General features: G+C 33.9%; 1 protein-coding gene across 1 annotated transcript; it reads left to right on the forward strand.

Annotated features, from left to right (window-relative positions):
• Positions 1 to 24,786, forward strand: LOC148944994 (uncharacterized). The gene is made up of 4 exons (XM_089099650.1): positions 1 to 86; positions 13,949 to 14,077; positions 19,290 to 19,480; positions 24,659 to 24,786. Exons 1-4 carry the CDS (start codon positions 1 to 3, stop codon positions 24,718 to 24,720), a joined length of 468 nt encoding a protein of 155 aa, XP_088955776.1. The 3' UTR covers positions 24,721 to 24,786.
• Positions 24,787 to 25,195: the final 409 nt, after the last annotated feature.

Below are 25,195 nucleotides of genomic sequence, written 5' to 3' on the forward strand. Positions count from 1 at the left end.
ATGAAATTTATACGCAGTTTTTGTTTTGTGGTTTCAGCGGTTTTCACTACGATTCTGTTTCATTTGATAGCAAAAGTTGATGGAATGTAAGTTGTGTTAGTTTCTTAATCAAATTTGAGAATTAAAACAATGGGCAACTTATATAGCTTACAATACTTGCCACAGGGCTATGGGGGTTATGTCATCCAGAGAGGATAGTTATATGACTTTTCGACTATTTTTAACAAGTTGGCTATTCCAATATTTTGTTCAGATGTCTATGGCAGAATTTCATCTAAAAGAGAATGGGAGGGGGGCTTAATGTCGTCTGACCACTTTTCAATATCTCCCTCAACAAGCCACGAAAGTTTAAACTTAATACTCTCAGCCGTTCTTGAGATATTGCAGGTACGCCTATTTGATAAACTGGATTCACATAGCACAATTTGATTTAGTTTGACATGCTCATTAACATTCTCCAATGTTTCATCTTAATAACCTTAGACTTTTCAAACACACCCAGAATCAAACATTCCCCCTTCTCTAACGATAAAATCATGCATGTAAAAAAGGACGAATTGTATAATTTACAATCCTTCCCTTGAGGCTTTGAAGGGGTATTGCATCCCACAGGTGGAGCTACAAAAGCCTTTTCTATTTCAAATACAAAATTGCTTTTCAAAATTTTGGTCAGTGTCGAGGACAAAGGGGCATCAAAAAGGGCAAAGAGACTAGTTGGTCTCCGATTACTCTTCAATATCCCCTTCAGCATACTTTTAAAGTTTCAAATTAGTACCCTAAGGGATTCCTTAGATATTGCTGATACGGCCTTTTGAAAATCAGCATACACGCAGAGTATTTTTATTGTGTTCGGCAGCCCCTTCATAGATTGTGAGGGAAGGGAGTTTACTTCATCACCTAGGCTAAATTATTTGAACTTTAAATTGAACAAAATGGCTATTTCAAAATTTTCATGGAATGTTTCGGAAGAAGGGCAGCTAAAAATGGAATGATAGATGGACTGGCAGTCCTCCAACCAGTTTTGATATCTTCTTCAGTATGTCCTGAAAGTTTCAAGTTAATAACCTCAGTATTCTTCGAATATTGCAGATCCATAATTTTGATAAAATGGATGTACATCGTGCCGAAGCTGTGGGGGGAATAGGGATAGAATCCCCGGAGGGATAGCTATTAGACTTTATGACTAGTATGGACAGAATAACAATTGGCTAAATTGTTGCAATAGTTGATGTTCCCTGCTTAAAACTGAATTTAAATCTAAATAAGAGCGTATCTGCGGAACAAAATGGAACGAAATCTCAATTGGTTTGTTCAAGTGGCTCGAATAAGTCACCCAATATGCTCTGACAACTCGTTCAATGCGTTTTCCCCTGAAAAAAAAAAATACAAACTCACGGCTCTCCCTATTGGTATAAATAAGAAAAATAATTGTGCTTTGCAGCAAGATTGTAATTCTTGCTGGCCTTAATTCTAGGCCTTATCGGGCATTTACATTCGTTTTTAGATAATTGACAAAGAAATCCAGTTTCCTAATCTGTTCGTAAATGAAGGATCAGTAGCGGAGTGCCTATTAAATTCCACTTTTGTTCTCTTTATCGAACTAAAAAGCTTGATCTCTCTTTAAGATTAATTTCTGTAGACTTGACTTGCTTGACTTATGGCTCCTGCCGAGGGTTTGGCGTAGAGAACGACGAGACCAGGCTGTAGAGCGTTCTGTAGAGTTCTGTAGCGTGCTGTAGTTTCTGTTGAGCTGTTTATCAAACGGCTTTTGAAAACTGTTTAAGAGGTATGTGATTTCAGATATAACTTTATTCACCTAAAAGATGCAAAATCCTCTATAAAAGTCAAAATAAAACAAACTACAAATTTAGTTAAAAAAAGACCCGTTAGTAAAATAAGTCAGAGACCTAAGTAAAGATCCATCAGCTTTCAATGTATTATTATTTAAAACAAAAAACAAATTCCAGTTACTTCATATAGGTCGTAAACACGGCCGAAAGGCCTCATTTAATTGTAAATGGGACATTTTAGTGCTGTTTTTAAGAGTCTAAAATCATTGAAGGGGAACAATCCCTTTTCTTTGCCGTTTTTTACTACCTGAGCCTCTGTAGCCCGCAAATACATCTCATAAAAATTTTGAGATTGCCTGGAATGACCCCTGAGCCCCTGGGGGCAAATGCCTTATTTAATGCAAATTGCCAACCAATTATGCACAAGCTTTATAGTAAAAAAGTGCCTATTTAATGTTGGCTGTGTGATAGGCTTGATACATTCAGGGATCGTTCCTGATTCAAAAGATTTGAATATTTGGCATAGGAGGGGAGACAGGCCAATGTGCCGAGACATGGACCCAAAAGCTTGTTCTCCCTGATGACATTGAGACTTGAAACCTGAACTCCCTAGGTCAAGATGAACCTAATGTACAAAAAAAAAAATGTGTTCTAGTAATTGGCTCCTCACTCATATAAAAAAAGGGCATAAAAAAACGCCGAAAAGCTTTTCCCTGACTAGCTCCAATCTTAATATCTTCAAGCTGTTGGCCTAAGGAGATCCCTCTTCATAAGGAAGAATGAAAAAATACTGTTTCTCCATAAACGAAGCCCGACAACGGTTCAAAAAAGGGCCGACAAGTATGTTTTTTCCGGCTGCTTCGTTTGGAAACGGTAATTGTAAGAAACTCATAATGTGTTTAATTTGGTTCTAAATTCAAATTCTACTATTCTTTACAGGACTTTCTAGGCTGTAGCCATCATGATATTAGATCAAAATTATGAGACAAGTTCAGAAATATCAGATGTATAATAATCATGTCTCGGGGAGTCATCATGACACGAGGGCTACTGGGGCAATAGCCCTAAATTAAATTAATTACCGGTTTTTCACAAATAGGTCTTAGTAGAAAAAGTAGCCATGCTCGGTCTTGGTTGTTGGATCAGCTAAAAGCTGTAACACCATCCGCTATGTCAAGATCTAGACATTTACTTTTTTGGACGACCAATATTCCCTGTTTATGCTTAATTCATGCAAAAAAAGAAAATGGAAAATAAAATGTAAAACTCCAAGAAAATGTGCTTTCATTAAAACAGCTTCCAAAGAGTGTATTTTGGATACGACCCGTATACCTGAATAAATAAGAAAACACCATGTGCATCCAGGGCGTGGGGGAGGGGTGACCTTTAAATTATCTTTTTTGCGCATTTGGACACTTTGTTACCAGATAGTTTTGGCAACCTTAATTCCGTAACAAGAGCTACTTATCGTTGATTAAAAATTATGATGTGTGATTAAAAATAATCTAACAATCTGATACAATTTTTCGTTCTTAGAGACATTAACTACGCAAATGATAAAGGGAAAACTACTAATGTGAACCCAACATTATGCTAGGAAAACGTGTCCGAGCGATTTCATGCTTTCCCAAATTTTAGCCATAGAAAGCGGATTTGAACCATATTTTTCCTACAGGTTACTATTTCAGATACGGCGGCCTGTTCCAAAATAATTTGTTGATTATTTCTCTTAAAAACGTCTTGCTAATCCTTCTCCGTTTTCCGTGGTGTCCACGCTTAAGAACCATAATTGACAACTGTCACCGCTGTAGCTCCCAATATTCTAATCATGGTTCGCAGACTTATCTTCCTATTCTTCTGAACTATTTTGAACTTTGAAAAAACACCCTGGGCTTTGGTTATTATTGAAGCTGTTCACTTGATTCCTCTTCTCGTTTCTCCATATCACCACTTCAGCTTCACTTGTTCCTAGTCTTACCGAATAAGTCTTCTTGACATTAATTTTCAAACCTATTCTTGTAACCTGAACTCGCAAAACCTCATTTGCATAACTTAGGTCTGGGAGAGTTTTACTCCTCCATTTGATTCCATGATCTCCCATTGCCTTCACTCTGCTCTTTAGGACGAAGTCCATTAAAATGGTCCATATAAATGGGGATGGAACGCAACCCTGCTTAACTCCTGATTTAATAAGAAACCAGCTACTAATCTCAATTCTACCTTAACCGCTCCAGTGATATTTTCGTACATAGCACTCATCACTTTAATGTATTTGTCTGGTATACCATACCAGGATTAAGACCTACGCTAAAGCTTTTCTATCAGCTAAATAGAACGCTTGAATAGTTTAAACAGAGATATTAAGATTATTAGAGGCCCTAATATATTTAGAAAACCCATTAAGGAACTGGTTTTAGCTGAGTATGAATTTTGACTTATTGATTGATTTATTTATTGTGATGTTTCGTTGATATGATGTTCCCAGGGGAAGTACAATATATGATATTATTTTGCATTTATTATTTAGTGTTGTGGCATTAGTGGTGTATGTGGCCAAGAGTTTTTTTTTTTAAGGATTTTGTTTTCTCTACCTCCCTCAAGGACAAGCTTTGCTTTTTAGGAAAAGGTGGCAATAATTTTTTGTTGATATGCTTTTTTTTACATAAAACCTTCTCTCTCTCTCTTGATCATAATCTATGAAACTGAGGACCAATGGTGTTTGATGACTCGTTTTCAATTATTAACCTAAGAGTGAAAATTTGGTCGACACATCCTCTACCCTTCCTAAAACCACATTGTTCTTCTCTTAAAACTTTGCCCACAGCATCTCCAAGAAAAAAGTATTATCATACTGAGTAACTGTCTACCTACCGAAACCAGACTAATGCCTCTATAATCACTCTTATGAAGTTTGCTCTAACCTTATCATTACTCTAACCACATGTAAGGTTGCCCCTACTATCAGGGCTAATAAATTTGGTAGCGTGTTACAAACTGAGGCTTGGGTAAGAAATCGGTACTCAGAATTCAGTGACAACTGATTTTTATTACAAAAGAAGATAAAAATAAAAATATTCTAATTAAGATTATGTTTAATATTTCTAAACCTCTTCTAGGTCTAATGTCTATGGTCTACTTGTTCAATCCACCAATGTTTACCGAAAAGAAAAAGATTAAGTTAATTATAGGCTATCGAATGTTTCTACTTAAAAGACTTACACTTGAATAGCTAGTTAAGGCTTGAGTTCTGGGGTATTAAAATCCTTTAGTTCAAACTATTGCTGAGCTAAGCTAGGAAATAACGGTACTTGATTTTATTCTAATTTACATTAACCCAAACCAAGAGATCTTCTTATTATTTCTTTAAAAGGGCTTTGTGTTCCTTGCACATATAGTAAGCTTTAACTTTAGCAGCGAAAACCTTCAATTGGATATATCTTGACATAAAGGTCTGGAAATCCTTAAATTGAAAATATTATTCCTTTTTCCTTTAAACTATCTGTATAAACATAGAGGCCACCTTTGTATAAACATGCAGTACGGGTTTAACGAAATGAAAGAGTGATTAAAAAGGGAACAGTATTCTCCTTTGTATAAACATCTGAAGATTGCACAAGGGGGGGGGCAAGTAATATTGTTGTCCGATAATTCCAATTTTTGGATATAAGAGTCAAGCTAAGTTCCTAGGAACTCTAGGCTGAAACAGGGGAGCACAAAGGGCTCTTCTAACGTTGACTTCTTGGTTAAGGTTCCTTTCCTCTTTGAACCCTCAGTTTTTCGAAGCTTAAATTTCTGGGAAGAAATTTAATTTAGCTTATTCTAACCTTAAAATGCTGTTTTGTCCAATTGGCTTAAGTCTTGGCTAAGTGGAAATACTACCGAATTATAAACCCAAAATCACCGACTTATAGTAAAATGTTAGACTTCAGCACTAGTTGTTATTATTTTCTCCAACATACGTATTAAAGTTATCTCCAAGTGACAAAAATCTTTTAGAGGTTTTCCTCTTATTTTAATTTTATCTTCAAACTTTTATCTCCAAGGGGAATTCAGACAGACAGTGGTAGTCTACCTTAATTACAAAGTAAAACAATTACTCGCTGTTAGTTCCAAAAAATACTACCCTCTTTTCGTTCCCGAATTCCTATTTTAAACTTTGTCTTATTTTGTCATTCTTGTTTCTCATTGGCCAGACACTAGGTTTGATGTAATCCTATAAATAGTTCTTTGTTTAAAAAGTTAGTTTTCGCTTTCTCTATTAAAAACCCTGTTTTGTCATGTGATTCAAATCGCGTAATACTTCTTGTCGTTGACCTCTTGAGTTTGAAGTGATCCGGACTTGTATTTGTATTTTATGGACCTTGTTTGATCAAGGGTATTCTTATTCAAATCTAATGTTGTTTGTTTTCCTTACACAAAGAAAATTAATACTTCGTTACCTTTATCATTACTCAAAAGTCATACTTTGCTATTTTTACAATTTAGTCAGGTTATGATGGCTTTCTCACCTTCTCACAACCTCCCACACTTAAAATTCTTAGTATAGTTATTTTTTTTTAATGAAACCATAACTTTGCTAAGAATCAATTTAGTTCAATTTCTTCTTGTTCCACAGTTACGTGATATCCTTGAGACTTTTGTTTCCTATAGACTAACCATAGTTATCTCAATGTTTTGAATATCATTCCTATAGAGACTAGTCCTAATAAAGAGATAAATAGATTAAAGGTATTGAGAAAAAATGTCCAATAGCTTGCTGTTTTCCTTCCTCTTTCGTTCCTTGAGGAAATGTGCATTTTTCTTAGTTCAGCTATGCCAATCTGCGTCTTGGAGTTGTTCTGGAAATATATAGAGATTAAATCTTCAAATTCTTTGTTCCACTCGTTTTCTATTCCAGCTATGGATAGGTTCCCTTTTAGGCTAATTATAGATATGTTTAAAGGTGCCATTTCTTTTGTAATCTGTCCCCTATACATACTGCTTATCTTTAACATCTCTGCAGTTAGAGAACATTCTTCTGCCAATTTCACTATTGAGCTGCCCTTTATATATGTGAATTTACTGTTTTTCTCTGTTTTGCATTCGAAATGTATTCTTATTTCTTCTTTGAAAGGAGATGTGATTATATGATTTTCCCTTACAATTCTTTGGATTAAGATTTTATTTTCCTTTATAATCTTGGTTTCACACGCTTTACTAATTAATGAATTATTTTCCATGTAGTTTGCTAAACTGCAGGAGATCATTTGTGTGCTTCTAATAAGAAATTGGTGGTTGCACAATAGTGGTATACCCTTTAAGTTACATTCCTTTTCTATATTGGCATCTTCTAAGAAATATCGCGTTTGATCTTTACTCATCCCAAAAAATTTAAACTCGTTTTCAATTTGAAAGAAATACAAAGTGTTTGACACTGGGAATGGAATGCTGAACATTTTGAACATTCTAAACCTATCTGCTTTATTTGATATTGATAAATCACAGATAACTAGCAATTTCAATTGTTGTGTCGCCACATTGCAACTAGTCGATTTATAAAGTTCCAGTAAGCCGTAACATCTATAATTAAGCGGTATTCTAGTGGTAGTGAATTTTCAATTTCGAAAATTGCCCTAAGCATGTCTGCTGGATCTGTAACAATGAATGGGAAACTTTTATTTTCGGATTGAAGAATAGAAAGGATTACTGTTTCTATTCTCTTTACTAACTATTTTATCTGTATTGAACTTTTTGGCACTTCCTTGTTTATCTGTAATTTTAGGAAATTTATCTCATTAATCTCTCTGGATATATATTCGATAATTCACTTGGAAATTCTTCCCAAAATTTCTTAACTTTTGTTTCTTTCCATCCTTAATTCTCTGTCGAGGTCACTCACTAATGATATAGATCGGTCCGATATGTGTATTAACTTTTCATTTTTTTTTGTTCAATAATCTACTTGATGAAGAATTGTTTCTATATTTTCTTCCGTTGCTAGTCCTGCCACCCACCCTATTTTATCCCAAAAGTGGTAATAGACTCCGTTTGTTTCGTTTTGTGTTATCTGTCATTAATGATTCTAGTATATGCATATGCAGCCTTTGCGCGTTGGGATTGAACCCTTTTTCGTATCCCTATGGATGCGAACTTTTTTTTGCTTCTTTAAGAGATAGACGCAACCCTTTCTTGCATCCTTAAGAGGTGGGAGCAACCATTTTTTGTATCCTTGAGAGGTGTCCTCTCAATCTCCCTCTAAGGTACATGGCTCCCTGTCATGACATGTCCGTGACGACCAGTCACCCTACTTCTAACGGTTACCCTATAGGTCTACAAAACTACGGAATCTGGGCCTGTGCCTTCCGTTGGTTCCCTAACCATTGCTCGGAGGCCGCAGTACTTTCAGCAAAATTGCCCTAAAAATTTTCTTGGGGTTGGTTTATAGGTGCTGAGGCTAAACAATATTTTGCTTTGTGTCCTGTTTCACCACAGCGGATACAAGTTGGAGGTTTTTCACATTCTGATTGTCTATGTGGACCCCCGCAAGTAGAGCATGTTATGCGAGTATTTTTTCTTTTACTAAATTATTACCTGGAATAATTATCCCTAGTTGGTCTTGACATACCTTTCTTTCCACAGTTCAAACATTTCTTTGGGTTGTTTTTATAATTTCCTACGTTTTGAAATTCTACTCTGGAGTTATCTGTTTGTTCTCCAGGGGAAGTCTTGTCTCCTGAGTCAACCACCGTTGCTCCCGAGGACATGTCTGAGGAGTCTCTATACATTAAATCAATCGATTCAAATCTCTTTGCCAGTGCTAGTAATTCATCTTTGTCGTCTGTTGTTTTAGTTTGTTCATGAACTCTCCGTCCAATTGAAGGGAGCATACCAATTTTAAATGTCTAAGCTCGTTGCGAATCTTTGTATCTCTCCTCGTGTATAACAAATAGCTTGATTTATCATAGCAATATCATCTTTCACTAATTTTCTTTGTATTTGTTTAAGGGTGGTATTCCATGAATGGATTTCATTTGGATATGTCAGTAACGAGATGGGAGGTACTTTCTCCACAAATAGGTTTTGAAGCCTGCTTGTGACTGTGGCATCTCCACATTTTTCTTGTAAAGTGTTTATTCTAGCTTGTGCGACCTCTTCTACTCTTATTCTCTCCTCTTGCGCTTGTCGTAGTGCAATTTCTAACTCTTTAATTTTGTTTTCATTTGAACTCATGATGGATCTATTCTTTTCAATTCTTAGTGTGGGAAACGTTTTGATCCCTTATAGTGTTTTAAGTCGTTAAAATGGGTCTATTTATAAATTGTATGAGAATTTTCTCAGTACCTTGATTTAAATTTACCCTCAAGTTTAGTATTATAATTACAAACTCTTGAGGAAGATTAACCTATGACCCTATTTAAGTATATTATAGATGATTCGGATACTAGAACTTGTAACAAAGAGAAAGAAAAGGAGAAGAAAGAAAAAATCTTAGGAAGATAAAAGGCTGTCTGAACTTCCCTTTAAGGTCAAAAAATTTCTTTAATGAACACTTTTTCAAACTTTTCTGTCTCTGATAGGTTTGCAAAACTGAACACACACTTTCTTGTGAGGAACAGATGACTAAATTTCACCAAATTTTATAAATGTCATTAATCCTCCCCCACCTAAACGAAAGTTGCACCGAACTTGAGTACCGCTGCTACCAGTTGTAAGGTTGCCCCTACTATCAGGGCTAATAAATTTTGTAGCGTGTTACAAAATGAGGATTGGGTAAGAAATCGGTACTCAGAATTCAGTGACAACTGATTTTTATTACAAAAGAAGATAAAAAGAAAAATAATCTAATTCTGATTATGTTGAATATTTCTAAACATCTTCTAGGTCTAATGTCTATGGTCTACTTGTTCAATCCCCCAATGTTTACCGAAAAGAAAAAGATTAAGTTAATTCTAGGCTATCGAATGTTTCTACTTAAAAGAGTTACACTTGAATAGCTAGTCAAGGCTTGAGTTCTGGGGTATTAAAATCCTTTAGTTCAAACTATTGCTGATCCAAGTAAGGAAATAACCGTACGTGATCTTATTCTAATTCACATGACCCCAAACCAAGAGATCCTCTTATTATTTCTTTAAAAGGGCTTTGTGTTCCTTGGACATTTAGTAAGCTTTAACTTTAGCAGGGAAAACCCTCAATTGGATATATCTGGACATAAAGGTCTGGAAATTCTTAAATTGAAAATATTATTCCCTTTTCCCCTAACCTATCTGTATAGACATCGAGGCCACCTTTGTATAAACATGCAGTACGGGTTTAACGAAATGAAAGAATGATTAAAAAGGGAACAGTATTCTCCTTTGTATAAACATCTGAAGATTGCACAAGGGGGGGCAAGTAATGTTGTTGTCCGATAATTCCAATTTTTGGATATAAGGTCTCTATACAGTCAAGCTAAGTTCCATGGAACTCTAGGCTGAAAATGGGGAGCACAAAGGGCTCTTCTAAAGTTGACTTCTTGGTTAAGGTTCCTTTCCTCTTTGAACCCTCAGTTATTCGAAGCTAAAATTTCTGGGAAAAAATTTAATTTAGCATATTCTAAACTTAAAATGCTGTTTTGTCCAAATGGCTCAAGTCTTAGCTATGTAGAAATACTACCGAATTATAATTCCAAAATCACCAAATTATAGTAAAATGTTAGACTTCAGCACTAGTTGTTATTATTTTCTCCTACATACGTGTTAAAGTTAACTCTAAGTGACAGAAATCTTTTAGAGGTTTTCCTCTTATTTTAATTTTATCTTCAAAATTTTATCTCCAAGGGGAATTCAGACAGACAGTGGTAGTCTACCTTAATTACAAAGTAAAACACTTACCCGGTGTTAGTTCCAAAAAAGACTACCCTCTCTTCGTTCCCGAATCCCTATTTTAAACTTTGTCTTATTTTGTCATTCTTGTTTCTCATTGGCCAGGCACTAGTTTTGATGTAATCCTAATAATAGCTCTTTGTTCAAAGAGTTAGTTTCCACTTTCTCTATTAAAAACCCTGTTTTGTCGTGTGATTCAAATCACGTAATATTTCTTGTCGTTGACCATTTGAGTTTGAAGCGATCCGGTCTTGTATTTGCATTTTATGGACCTTGTTGGATCAAGGGTATTCTTATTCAAATCTAATGTTGTTTGTTTTTCTTACACAAAGAAAATTAATACTTCGTTACCTTTATCATTTCTCAAAAGTCATACTTTGCTATTTTTACAATTTAGTCAGGTTATGATGGCTTTCTCACCTTCTCACACACACTTACTCTTATCAAGTTTCTTATGGAGGTGTTTAATTAGTTTTTCTAAAATTGATTTGTACTTCCTTTTTTCAAAAATTATTTTCTTAATCTTTATTAGCTTATCTCTAACATCACAGTGAATGTATTTAAGAAAAATCCTTTACCAAACAATCAGCACTTCAGATATTATCATTTTTTAATCCTTTTAGTACTGTCACTAATTCTTCCTCACAAAACAAACCTTCCTTCACATCCAAGGTATCACAAATTTTTACATTCTTTTTTGTATCTTTTCCGGTATCTTTTCCAAGGAGCGTTTGGGGAGACACTATCATGTCATCTATTTTGTTTATTGGCTTTACCATTTTGCAGAAATTAACATGCTGCTATCCCACCTTTAGAAGCCTTTGGGTTCCAAAGTTCACAATTTGCTTCGCGCACTGGTCCGAGGACTGAAGAACTGATGCTAGTGAGAACACCAGATTACGATAATTTCTTATACCACATTGGCCTGACATCACATAAAGAAAGAAAAACGGGCAAAAATGGGGTTTTTATAGGCCAAATGAAGATACTGAAAAAACAAAGCGAATATTTCGAGAGGACAAACGCCTCTCTTCTTCAGCGCGAAACGAAACGATGTATCAATAAAAGCCAAAAATTAAAAGAATTAAAACCAACTACCTAACAACCATAAAAGCGAATTATTTGCCAATATATGCGATTTGCACAAAATCCAAAAAAACATGAACTGCCTTCGACGGATACTAGCGAACGACTGACAAAGGAAAGGAATCAATTCATTCACTCGACAAAACAAAACGAACCAGCAATTAAATAAGCTGGAAAACTATGTCGTTTGATTTCGGATTTTAATTAAGGCATTTCTTGCAGACACCCTTTGAGACCTAAGGGGTTGTTCACGTGTTTGATTAGATGACTGGGAAAGTGGTTCAAGGTTTATTTCAGGGATTACTAAAGTATCAGCTTCTCTTTCGAGAAAACGGAAATATGACTCGTTTATTCTTAAATCACCGGAATCTCTGTTTAAAGCTAGACCTAAATTTTGGTATTTATAAATTGCAACAGCTTCTCTGTAGTGCTGGACAATACCTTTATCATGCGAAATAAGACTAGCATGATTAAACAAAATAGTATGGTCTGGTTTTTCAAAAATGTGCTCTGCAAGGGCAGAGTTAAAATTTTCTGGTTTTTTCCGCTTTTTAAGTGTATTATTAATTGAAATAGAATGCTGAGTTAATCTATCTGTTAGTCGCTGATTAGTTCTTCCGATATACCAAAGACCACACGAAGAAGGAATTCTGTAGACACCGGAGTTTTCACCTATAGGAATAGGGTCTTTACCTTGATAAATTTGGGACCTGATAGTTTTGGGACCTGAAAAAAAAAAAAAAAAAAAAAAAAAAAAAAAACTATCCGGTCCCAAATTTATCAAGGTAAAGACCCTATCCCGATAGGTGAAAACTCCGGTGTCTACAGAATTCCTTGTTCGTGTGGTCTTTGGTATATCGGAAGAACTAATCAGCGACTAACAGATCGATTAAATCAGCATTCTAGTTCAATTAATAATACACTTAAAAAGCGAAAAAAAACAGAAAATTTTGACTCTGCCCTTGCAGAGCACATTTTTGAAAAACCAGACCATACTATTTTGTTTAATCAAGTTAGTCTTGTTTCGCATGATAAAGGTATTGTCCAGCACTACAGAGAAGCTGTTGAAATTTATAAATACCAACATTTAGGTCTAGCTTTAAACAGAGATTGCGGTGATTTAAGAATAAACGAGTCAAATTTCGGTTTTCTCAAAAGAGACGCCGATACGTTAGTAATCCCTGAAATAAACCTTGCACCACTTTCCCAGTCGTCTAATCAAACACGTGAACCACCCCTTAGGTCTCAAAGGGTGTCTGCAAGAAATGCCTTAATTAAAATGCGAAATCAAATGACATAGTTTTCCAACTTATTTAATTGCTGGTTCGTTTTGTTTTTTCGAGTGAATGAATTGATTCCTTTCCTTTGTCAGTTGTTCCTTAGTATCCGTCGATGGCAGTTCATATTTTTTTGACTTTTGTGCAAATCGCGGATATTGGCGAATAACTCGCTTTTATGGTTGTTAGGTAGTTGGTTTTAATTCTTTTAATTTTTGGCTTTTATTGATACATCGTTTCGTTTCGCGCTGAAGAAGAGAGGTGTTTGTCCTCTCAAAATATTCGCTTTGTTTTTTCAGTATCTTCATTTGGCCTATAAAAACCTCATTTTTTCTTGTTTTTCTTTCTTTATGTGACACCAGATTACGAAATCTGTACAATGGAAAAATAGTAGGCCTATACTCTTTTCCTATTTTTTATATGTAGGGAGTACAGGGAGATGTACTACTAAATACAAATTCTCTTTTTTTGTACCAGAACCACATTTTTTCATACTTATCTTGAATTAATCTACTGACACTTCCTGAAGTTCAGGTTTTTAAGGGTTTTGCTCCCTATGCAAGTGTTTGGTAACCATTTTTACGGAAACGTATAAATTTAATGTTTTGCCGCAAGACGACAATATATCTACCATTCGATAGCTAAGATTCAGCTTTATTCATTTACGGAATAAAATTTTGAAGTTCACATAGTGTTTTTTAGTTAGAAAAGGTGAAAAACATGAAAAAACTGCGAAATAATTCAATTTTTAATCAACTTTAGACCATTCAATAAGAAAAAGTTTAGGTAATATCATAATTTGAGCTCGATTAATACCCATTATGAAACAAATATGTAAGTAAGTATGTCTCCTAGGTACAAGCTACAGATTCGGGCTTGTCACAAAATTGTACCCTTCACATGGATCTTGGATTCAAAGTTTAAAATTTTTGCAGTTTTTCATTTTATTTTATAGTCCATTATACTCGCGGCTGAGTTCGCCTCTTGAGAGATATAGCGACGCACATGAGTTTGATAATAGAGTAAGAGATTGGACAAATTATGAAAATATTCCATCGCGTCGAAGAAGTTTGCAACTTAGAAGGTATTTATTACTTTGTCGTTGTTTGCTATTATAAAGCCATGTCTTCATTTTTGCTTTTTGAGAGAAGTCAAACTCACTATTTTACTTTTTCTGGTATCTCGTATCCATATGTGCTTTTTAAGGCAAATACGGTGTGGTGAAACTGCTTTTTTTTCAGGAAAAGTCAAACCTAGTGAAAAATTGTTTTTCAACCGACTGACTTCCCCTAAAAAAGCATGATGAAGGTATAGTTTAATAAGTAGCTTTTCTATGTACAAAAAAGTCTTTAATTGAGCATCGTACTATATATGATGGGATTGAATGTTGTTTGTTAAAAGTTTGCACGACTTTGTGCTTTTGAAAATTCCTCAAACAAAGTACCATCTCCTATGGCCCTACTTCCTCTTAACAACGTACACAGTTATTTCGTGTTGAGGGTCTTTCATAGGCAACGCAATAGCCCTACCTGAGTAAAGAGCTAAGGGGGTGCAATGTATTATTATTTGTTGTTTTCTTGTAGTTTTGTCGTAGAAACCTCGGACGAAGCTCATTCGATTGCAGATTGAAAGTTTTAGTGCGCTTTAACAGTCAAAAGTGATTAGAGGGCAACCAGCCTCCCTCCCACGCCCATCAATTCACCAAAGACATCCAATCAAAATTTTGAGATAGTCATTTTGTTCAGTATAGCTGATAAGTCTAGTAAAGTAGTAACGTTGTATACACATAGTTACTATGGGAGTTTTTACCCCCAGACGTCGACCACCATTGTCGAAAGGGCATAAGTCAGGAATGACTAAATGTATTAATTTGGAACTTACAGGTAATGACGAGAGGGATGATTTGCTGAACGAAAAGGCAATATTTGCACGCTACTGCCACTACTACTACTAATACAACTACTGCTACAACGGCTACATCTGTAACGAACACTTACAAAGCTGAGGACATTAAAGTGAAAATTTGAGGAAATGTTGAGGGAAAAGTTAAACTAAATCAAAACATGCAAAGCGCAATATCTTTGGAACGGTTTAACGTATCAAGCTGAAACTTCCAGGGCATCAGGAGGGAAATGTTCCACTGAACAAAAGGCAACGCATGCATACGGCTACAGCTATTAATACCGCTGCTGCTACTGTTACTACTGCTACTAATACAACACTACAGCTACACTACCCCTACTAGCATGATATTAGAACTATGAAGGCTAAGAGTATGATGGTGAGAATTTGAGATAATATTAAAGTAAAATTTGAACCAAATCGAAACACTCTATGTGCATGAAGTTTGTCAAAAGGGTGTATCTCAGAAACAGATTAGGGTATTAGGTTGGAATTTTCAGGGAATGCTTCAAGGGGGAGATCAATTGACCAAGAGGCAGTACATGCACGCTACTACTAATACTACTACAACTGCTGATACTATTATTACAACTACTTGGAAAATTACAACTAGGTTAAAAAATGACTATCGTATCGATATTTTAACTAACGAATTCAGAAGATTTGAATTGGACTTATTAGGAGTTTCAGAAACTCATATCCCAGGGGTAGGAAGAATGAAATTAGGTACTATAGAATTTGTTTAGTCAGGCAGGAAGGATGGGGCATATAGACAGGGGGGCCCTGCAGAGCCGACTGAAGGAGATACTAGTGACTCAGATGAATTTTACTTACAGTTCCCAGGTAGAAATACGATGTTTATACTAGGAGATTTTAAATCCAAGGTCGGTAGAAATAGGGATAGATGGTATCCTAGCCTAGCTAAATTTGGTGTAGGAAAAGAAAACAGTAATGGATACAGACTTTTGCAATTTTGTAGGTATAGCAATCTAGCTATAACCAACAAAGTGTTTGACCATAAAATGGCTCATAAGTTAACATGATATTCACGAGAGTTATGTTTTAGTAAACCGAAGACTGGCAGGATCAATACAAGATACTGGGGTATATAGGAGTGCTGCCATTGATGTTAAAAGTAAAAATCACCATCTAGTAGTGTCTAGGGTTACTTTAAAGCTAAAATTTCAAAAGGGTAACTACCTCCTGGGAATTTATGATGTTGGTAGACTCCAGGATGAGAATTTGAGAGAAAATTGCCTGGAACAGTTGAATACTAAACTTGGGAGCTTAAAATTTGACAACGTGGAAGATTGCTGGATTAATTTTAGGAAAATAATTTGTGAAGTTGCTGAAGGTGTCTTAAGGAAGAAAGCTAGGACTGTAGCTAAGAATGTTAGTGAACAAGCTTTATGTTTAATAGAAAAGAGAAGGGACTTGTACAAGAATTATCTGAGGGATGGATAATAAGAAAACAAAAGGAATGTAAAGAAAATGGAGAAAGGATTAAAATATGAAATAAGGAAGTGTGAAGTGGAGGCCTTGGAGGCCATGGCTGAGGATCTGGAAGATACAGCTAGACGGCATAATAGTTAAATATTGTACTGGAATGCTAATAGATTGAGAGGGAGTAATCAATCAGAACTTGTCCCAGTTAACGATAGGAACGGGGCCACAATTAGTGATAAGGAAAGAGTCAGAGAGAGATGAGCAAAAAATTTTGAGAATTTGCTAAACCGAGATAGAGCACCAGGAAAAAATATAGAAGAAAATGAAAAAGTTTGTGATACCTTGGATGTGAAGGAAGATTTTTTTTCTGAGAAAGAATTAGCGGCAGTACTAAACGGATTAAAAAATAATAAGGCTCCAGGTGCTGATAGTGTGGTAAATGAGTTTCTTAAATACGGTGGCTCTGAGGTTAGAAATGAGTTACTGAAGATTATGAATATGGTTTTTGAAAAAGTGGGAGTAGCTAACAATTTAAAAATAAACGATTTTTTTGTAGTCATCTAGGCATTAGTCTGGTCTCTGTAGGTAGCAAATTACTTAGTATTATGTTACGTTTTAGACTAAGAGATGCTGTAGACAAAGTTTTAAGAGAAAAACAGTGTCTTTTTAGAAAAGGTAGAGGATATATCGACCAAATTTTCACTCTTAGTTTAATAATTGAGAAGTACCTGAGTTGTCAAACACCTGGTCCTCAGTTTTATAGATTATTAAATAAAAAAAAACTGAAAGTAAGAAAGTTTTTTTTAACTGAAAGTAAGAAGCAACATTAAAACTTAAAACGAACAAAAATTATTCGGTATATGAAAGGGGCTGTCCCCTCCTCAACGCCTCGCTCTTTACGCTAAAGTTTTTTGTTGTTTTAAATATAAAGTTGTGAGAAAGAGTCAAACTTTAGCGTTGAGGAGGGGACATCTCCTTTCATATACGGAATAATGTCTTTTCGTTTTAAGTTTTAATGTCGTTCCTCACTTTCAGTTAAAAAAAACTTGTTTTTTTTTATTTAATTTCTGAAATTTTTTTAATTAATGCAGCTTTGATGTTGGCTCACCGTACATGAATAATTAAAAGAAATTCGCATATTAATTTTCCTTTTTTTGGCTAAATGGCTTTCTCGAAATTTTGTTCTGACGTAACTTACGAATTAACTTACGTTAACAAATTTCTAACAATTTTCGAATTAACAATTTTCGAATTAACAAATTTCTATATTCTTATGTTTTTATTACGTATATTAGGGAGCTCGCTCCCTAGTCAATACCTCGCGCTTTACGCTAAAGTTCGAATTTTGTTCGAATCACAAACCCCTGAATCACAAAGGCCCGGTTAATTAGAATAGATAGCTCTTTTGAAAGTACTAAAAACTTTAGCGTAAACAGCGAGGTATTGACTAGGGGGCGAACCCTCTTATATACGTAATAATTTCTGTCCGTTTTAAGCTTTACTGTTGCTCCTTATTTTCAGTTGAAAAAAACTTGTTTTTTTACTTAATTTCTGATCGTTTTTTAAATAATGCTAAAAAATTGTTTGGTGAGCAAACGTTCGATTCTGTTGATATAAGAGCTTTAGCAAAGGTTTTATCCTTGTATGGTATACCAGACAAATATATCAAAGTGATTTTAATTTTTAATTTTTAAACCTGAACTCGCAAAACCTCTAAAACCTCATTAATTTTGCTCACACTTTCATCTAGGATGCTTAAATCAGCAACATAATCTAAGTCCACGAGATCTTTTCCTCCCCATTTGATTCCGTGGTCTCCCATTGCCTTTCCTATGTTCCTTAAGACAAAGTCGATCAAAATAATCCATGTAAAAGGGGATGGAACACAACCCTGTTTAACTCCTGATTTAATACAAAACCAGCTGCTAGCCTTATTTCCTACCTTAACTGCAAATTAAAACTAAAAAATAAAAAAGTGCCATCAGGTTTTATAAGGCTAGTAATTCTGAACAGGATCAGCTCATCTTTGTACATAATATGTTTTGAATTTTATCGGTCAGTACACCGTCTAAGAACCTGGATTCCAATACTGAAATTCATAGCAGCATTCCTATTTAGAATGGGCGTGGAATTTTAAACAACTTAAATATATATCTTAAGAACTACGAAAAACTGAAAAATTCCACTTTTATTGAAAAAGATCTCCATGTTCAGTTCCAACGTTTCCGTCAGTAACGGGTACCAAATCAAAAAGAAAGAAACAGTCAGTAAGAACAGGCTAAAAATATATGGTATGAAATAGCTTAACAGCTTATACAGCTTAAAGTATAGTTAAAGCAGTTTCAACAGTCAAGGAGGTATTGAAGAACGATACAGTTGTCTTTGGGAGTCAACAAATTGGTGTTGTGGGAGCTTTATGAACGAAAACATTTGTCAGATTGAATTGATGAAACTGATGAAAATACGGTGTTGTCCAAAGGCTTTGTATTTTTGGAACCACCAATTGCGAAGTTTTACAAATTCGTAGTTTGTAAATACAAAAAGACCCATGATGAGTTTGGGAGGCTCACGACGGTACTTGGTCGCTTATTTATCTTGCAGTTGAAATAAAACTTTTTCCTTCATACCGCTGTCCAGTTAGTCTTTCGATGAATTCTTATATTCTTATTTATTTAGGCTATACATTTTATTCTTTTATAAGATATGTTGTCTCTGAGCTAAGGGACGTATTGGAGAGGAGGGGTCCTCAGTACCCCTCCTTACCTCCTGAATTTTTTTGGTTTTTACCATTAACGTGTATTTTCTAATCTTTTGTATGTAATTTTTTCTTAGCTCTACCCCCTCCCCAGAAATATCATCCCCCTCGACAAAGCCAAATATATGTGCCTGTCTTAACGTTCTGCATGCGCCTATAAAAAATGTTAGTTGTTTCAATTATTTTTGTTTAGGAAAAGGACATGCCTAATAAATGGCGGATTTTCACACATTTGTGATTACAAGGAAATAATCGACGCCCTGAATGATCGAGACCATTGGGACTCCGAAGAAAGTCCTGGTATAAAAAAACGATCAACTGAAACGACTTTGAGTGCAAATAAGAGACTAGTGGATCTTCTTAAGCATATGAGAAAAGGAAAAGGTATTTGCTTTTCTTGGGCTAAGTTTTTAATAAGAGAAAGAAAATTGTTGAATGTCACACATTATTTCGAGCGACAAAATAAAATAATTTACTTTTACAAGAAAGGAAAACCGTTTTAAATGTTTCAGTAATTTTTTTTAACCTCATTTAAGTATAGTAGAAGAGGAAAAGGCTTTGTTTCATTCCCTGATTAAGTATTGACGAAAAATGAGATCGATTTCATTTTTTTTTTGTAATTGACATAAATCTTAGAAATGAACTTATACAAAAAAGAGAAGATATTTTTAGATGTTACAGTGTCTCATACGGCTAACTTAAGAAAAAGAATAGGAAAATTTAATGTTTTGCTTCTGGATAAAGTCTAGAAACAACAACAAAGGGATCCACAATAGGTGTTTTTAGGTGACAAAAGTCATAAAATTAATACAAAAAGAAAAATTTTGACATTTTGCTATTCTGTTGAACATGTTAAGTAAGAAAAAAAACAAAAGGATTTTTTTTTGTCTAAGGTAAAGTATCTAAAATAAAACGATTAGAAAAAAAACAGCTAGATATCACACTTTTTTTTAACTTGATTGAATTATAAAATTAATTTAGAAGGGGGAGCGTTTTTAAATATTGCAATATCTTTTCGACGGAACTCAAGGATGGTCAAATAGGAAAAGGACTTTTTTTTCATTGTAAAGTGTAAAAATACGATAAAAAAGATCGATATCATATTTTTGTTTTAAGCACTATAAAGTATAAAATTAATGTATACAATAGAGAAAAACTTCTTAGATTTTACAATATTCTGTGGACCTTCCTTAAGCATAGTAAAAAAGAATTGGTTATTTTTCGTTCCAGGGTAAAGTCTTAAACATTAATTACCTATTTATCATCCTATATACCCTATATTTTTTTCATCTAGTCAAATTATGAATTAATACCGAAAATGGGAGAATTATATTAAATATTAAAGTGACTTCTCATCATAAACAAAGCTTGCGAGAATAGGAAAAACTAATATCTTTTGGAGGGGTTAGATTAAAAAAACAAAACAAAAACTTTGTCAATATTGAAAGAATTTTAAATGAAACAAATAATAAAATTTAGCTATACAACAGGGAAATCCCTTTTTTGGTGGGAGGAGTTTGGCAATTTTTGCTCCAGGGAGAATATAGAGAAGAAATAAATAGATAGATATCAAACATTTCTTCTAAGTTACACAAACCGTAAAATTATTACAAAAGGGCAGAGCTCTTTTAGATCTCAAGAAATCGCACTAGCCAAAATCAAGTTTTAAATAATGAAAAAAAGGAGAAAAGGAGAAAAGTGTAAAAAGGAAAAAAACAGATTCGTATTAAAAGATCAAGCCAAAATCAATTTTTAAATAATAAGATAAAGAAGAAAAGGAGAAAAGTGTAAGAAGGAGAAGAAAAACATATCCGTATGAAATGATCAAGCCAAAATCAAGTTTTAAACAATGAGATAAAGCAGAAAAGGAGAAAAGTATAAAAAGGACAAAAAACAGATCCGTATTAAATGATTTTTTAAGTGATAAAAATCATCAAATTGAGTCATACAACAGGGGAAGGTCTTTTCAGAAACTACAATATCCTGTGGTCCCAAAATAAGTTTGAAGGAACAGGAAAGAGCAATTTCTTTCAAGGCTTAAATATTAAAATGAAAAAAAAAAACACAGAGATATCAAACACTTTCAAAGTGATCAGAATTAAAAAATTGACCCATCCAAGAATGGCAATTTTGGAATAGCATAACGTTTCATGGAAAAGATTTAGATGTAGATGAAAAGAACAGGTAATATACTAATTCAAAGTAAAGTATTAGCAAAATAAATAAAAAAAAATATCATACTTTGTTATAAGTTACCCAAATCATAAGATTAATAAGAAAGGAGAAATTTTTTAGATATCAAAATATCTTGTCGACATAATTGAAGCATGAAAGAAAATTAGCTAATGCTTCTCTTTAAGGGTAAAGTATGAAAAAAATAGGTTGATATCTTTAGGTTTATTAGTGACAGAAATCATAAAATTAATACAAGAGGGTAAATTGCGTTTTGGGATATAGGCTAAAACCTGTCAATAGAATTTAGGAAAAGACAATTTTTTGTTCCGTGCTAAAGAATAAAAAGAATAATAGATCTACACAAATTTCTGTAAATGAACCAAGCCATAGAATTATTTAAATAAAAGAAGAAGGTTGGTTTAGATGTCACAATATTCTGTTGATTTGATTTAAGAATGGCAGAATAGAAAAAAGTATCTATTTATTTGGTGGCAAAGTATTTAAAATAAAACCATAGAAACCATAAAATATCATAGAAGCCATAAAAAACAGTAAAACCATAAACTTAACACAAGAGCGGGAAATATGTTTTACCCTACAGTATTCTGTTTTACAAGTTTTAGCATGGAAGAGTACAAAAAGGTAATTATTAGTTCACTGTTAAAGCGTAATACAATAGAATTATATTTTTATATAATTTAATATATTAAAGACATAAATTTTGCCATATTTAAAAATAATGACAGTATATAATGACACTCGAGTTTAATTAATAAAAAAGAAATAAACTTAAAATATACTGCTCTGTGACAAAAAGAAAAATTGTTTATGTGTTTAAGTAAACAAAGAATACAATAGAATATATTAGATATTAGGAAGACATAGGACCAAGTGAATATTAAACAATCTTTATAAGTGACGCATATAATCAGATTAAGTTATTAAAGAGCAGATTTTTTTTTTAATATTACAATATTCGGTCAAGCCAAGTTAACTTGAAATATAATGATAAGACAGCGTTCTTTTCCAACTTAAAAAATATCATTCTGCGTTAAGCTTTTTTAAGTTACTCAAATTCCAAAATTGATACAAAATGAAAAACATCGACCTAAATTAAGAAACAACAAATAGGAAAAGGTTTTGAATTTCCTTGTTAAATCCCAAAAATCTAGGTCCTCAGTTAGGCGTCAGATACCATTAACCGTAAATAGATATAAGCTGAAAGACAAAATTCCAACTGAGTCATTTGGGCATAATCAGTGCAATTTGAAATCGAGTTTTATTTATTGATACTTCACTATAGAACAAAAGCACATTCTATATTTTTTCCCCTATGTTATTACTTTGTTTACCCTTTTGAGGCTATCTTCCGTGCGCAACAGGCCCAATATTTCTTTTTCTTCTCTAGCCATCCTTTTCTAATTTTCTTAGTATATTCTTTGATCTAGCTGTTCCAAAACTTTTTTTTGTACTGTCTTTCTTTTCTAATTTTTTGGTTTTACTTCTTATTTATTTGTTGCAAAATTTTTCTATTCTTTTCTAGTCTTTTACTGTGCTTCAGGATACACAATACCTAAGTAATTCCAGTTCATGGTGGGCGTAGCACCACCACAAACAGTAACTACTTCGAAAACAGTTCCACAAGAAAATTTGACAGCTTTCTTGTGAATCTGCATTTCCTATTCCTAAGTTTTATTTATTGATACTTCACTATAGAACAAAAGCACATTCTATATTTTTCCCCCTATGTTATTACTTTGTTTACCCTTTTGAGGCTATCTTCCGTGCGCTGCAGGCCCAATATTTCTTTTTCTTCTCTAGCCATCCTTTTCCAATTTTCTTAGTATATTCTTTGATCTAGCTGTTCCAAAACTTTTTTTTTTACTGTCTTTCTTTTCTAACTTTTTGGTTTTACTTCTTATTTATTTTTTGCAAAAATTTTCTATTCTTTTCTAGTCTTTTACTGTGCTTCAGGATACACTATACCTAAGTAACTCCAGTTCATGGTGGGCGTAGCACCACCACAAACAGTAACTACTTTGAAAACAGTTCCACAAGAAAATTTGACAGCTTTCTTGTGAATCTGCATTTCCTATTCTTGGTTTGGACTCATTACAACTGCTTCTGGAGATGGTGTTCCGGCGAGGTAGCACATCTTTCATCTGAAGCATGAAAAACACAGTCGCTAAGTGTTGGCTGAGGACAGTCGAGCGTCAATAACGTATCCCATTTATAATTGAGAGTAGAGTAGTGCACATCTTTCCAGCTTAAAATTTATGCTTAAATAACTTAGTCAAAACAATACGGAAATGAAACTAATGTTCCAAGATACCATTTTTTCTAATTTTAAAAAATCCTGCTAAGATTTTAACTCGAATTGATCACTCTTAAATTTTATTCTTAAAAGTATATTTTTTTTTCGGCTCTCTAATTCACAAAGGCGATATATTATTGGCACTGAGTTTTTTGTGCCAAAACTTCGTAATAATATTTTTCAAGCTTTAAAAAAAATCACAAAAAAATTTCTTTTTCTGAAATGGTAAAAATAGATGATAAACATTAAAAAACGAAGAATACAAAGAAGAAAATAAAAAATACGAAAGAAACAAAACGAGGCAGATTTTCAGTCGGCAGCCAAAAAATTGACGAAAAAAGAGAATTTACTTAATCAAAAGTACTTTTGCTTTTCATATTTAGCCTACGATCCATATTCTGCTGAATATACGCGAATGCTTAGTAATGTTATTTTAATTTGTCTGCTTTTGGCTTCGGCCGTGAAAAACCGGTGTAATCTGTGAGTACCTCAGTGTTGATACTAAGTCATGATTCACTAACTATGGAAGAAAAAATAACGAAAACGAGCCATTGTGCTTGCCATGTCGAGATTAGCGTTGTTCCAACATTAAATCAAAACCTTATATTTTGTTAAGATATTAGATAGCCACGCTGTATATGTGCATCATTTTGATTTTTATCAATAAGTAGGGCTGTGGTGTGATGAAGGAGTTGGACTGATTTTGACGCTCATTTTAGCTTTTGGGACTCTCACGACATTATTGCTCTCGAGCAGCATAAAGGTGCAAGATTAATTTTGGGGTCTTGAGGGAAACTTACAGAGCTTGAAATAAGCAGTGGAAAGTAAACTTTGCTGTCTCCATCTATATTTTAATATACGGAAGTGACTCTTTTGCTTAGTATCGTCTTACGCTTAAGACACATCTGGAGCGTAAGAATCGGCCATTAATAAGTTTCGAAACGGCCGAAAACTAAAACTTTAATCATTAAACAGCTATTGTTTTATTATACACATTCATTAGAATGCAAACTACATCGGAATTGCTATTTTTTTCTTTTGTACTAGTAAAAACTTATCCGATTTATTTCTAGGTCACAGAAATAGAACTATGCCATCCTCTTTTAACAGAAGATACCCACAGTCAAAAATCTGATGTGAAACTAATGGCATCGTCAGATTGATGTTTTGTATGGTAGCTATCAGAATAAAAATGCTATTGAAAGTATATTATGATATAGCCCTTAGATAGCTTTCTCGTCAAATATGCTTTTTAAAAAGCAGGAAATCTGTGAAGCCTCATACCAAACACCAACAGGGGTGATGTAACTCAGATAGTAGTATCTAACATTTTCCCTAAAATAGATTCTATATAAAATTCCTCCCAACCTTTTGCTTATATTGTCTAAGCCATAAAAAGTTTTTCAATTATTGTTCTATTGTCTTGCCTAGCTTTTAAGAAATTCAGAGATAATATTTTTCTTTGAAACAGATCATAATAGTTTTTGTTTTTTTTTTGTGAAAAAATAGCTAGCCGTGAAAGTTACTGAAGGCAAAATCCGTCTTAATCTGCCTCGGCATAAACAAATCTGTAATTGTTGTGAAAAAAAAAATCATTGTTGTTGTTGTAA

Source organism: Artemia sp. Qi Xiang Cuo, chromosome 13 (assembly GCF_049724085.1).
Source record: "Artemia sp. Qi Xiang Cuo chromosome 13, ASM4972408v1, whole genome shotgun sequence".
Lineage (NCBI taxonomy): Eukaryota > Metazoa > Arthropoda > Branchiopoda > Anostraca > Artemiidae > Artemia > Artemia sp. Qi Xiang Cuo.

What these genes read in the sequence shown, in the direction of transcription:
- LOC148944994 (XM_089099650.1), top strand. Translation starts at nt 1, where the DNA reads ATGAAATTTATACGCAGTTTTTGTTTTGTGGTTTCAGCGGTTTTCACT. An exon ending in ATAGCAAAAGTTGATGGAAT is followed by an intron (nt 87 to 13,948) that starts GTAAGTTGTGTT and finishes TTTATTTTATAG; the next exon opens with TCCATTATACTCGCGGCTGA. An exon ending in GCATATGAGAAAAGGAAAAG is followed by an intron (nt 19,481 to 24,658) that starts GTATTTGCTTTT and finishes ATTTATTTCTAG; the next exon opens with GTCACAGAAATAGAACTATG.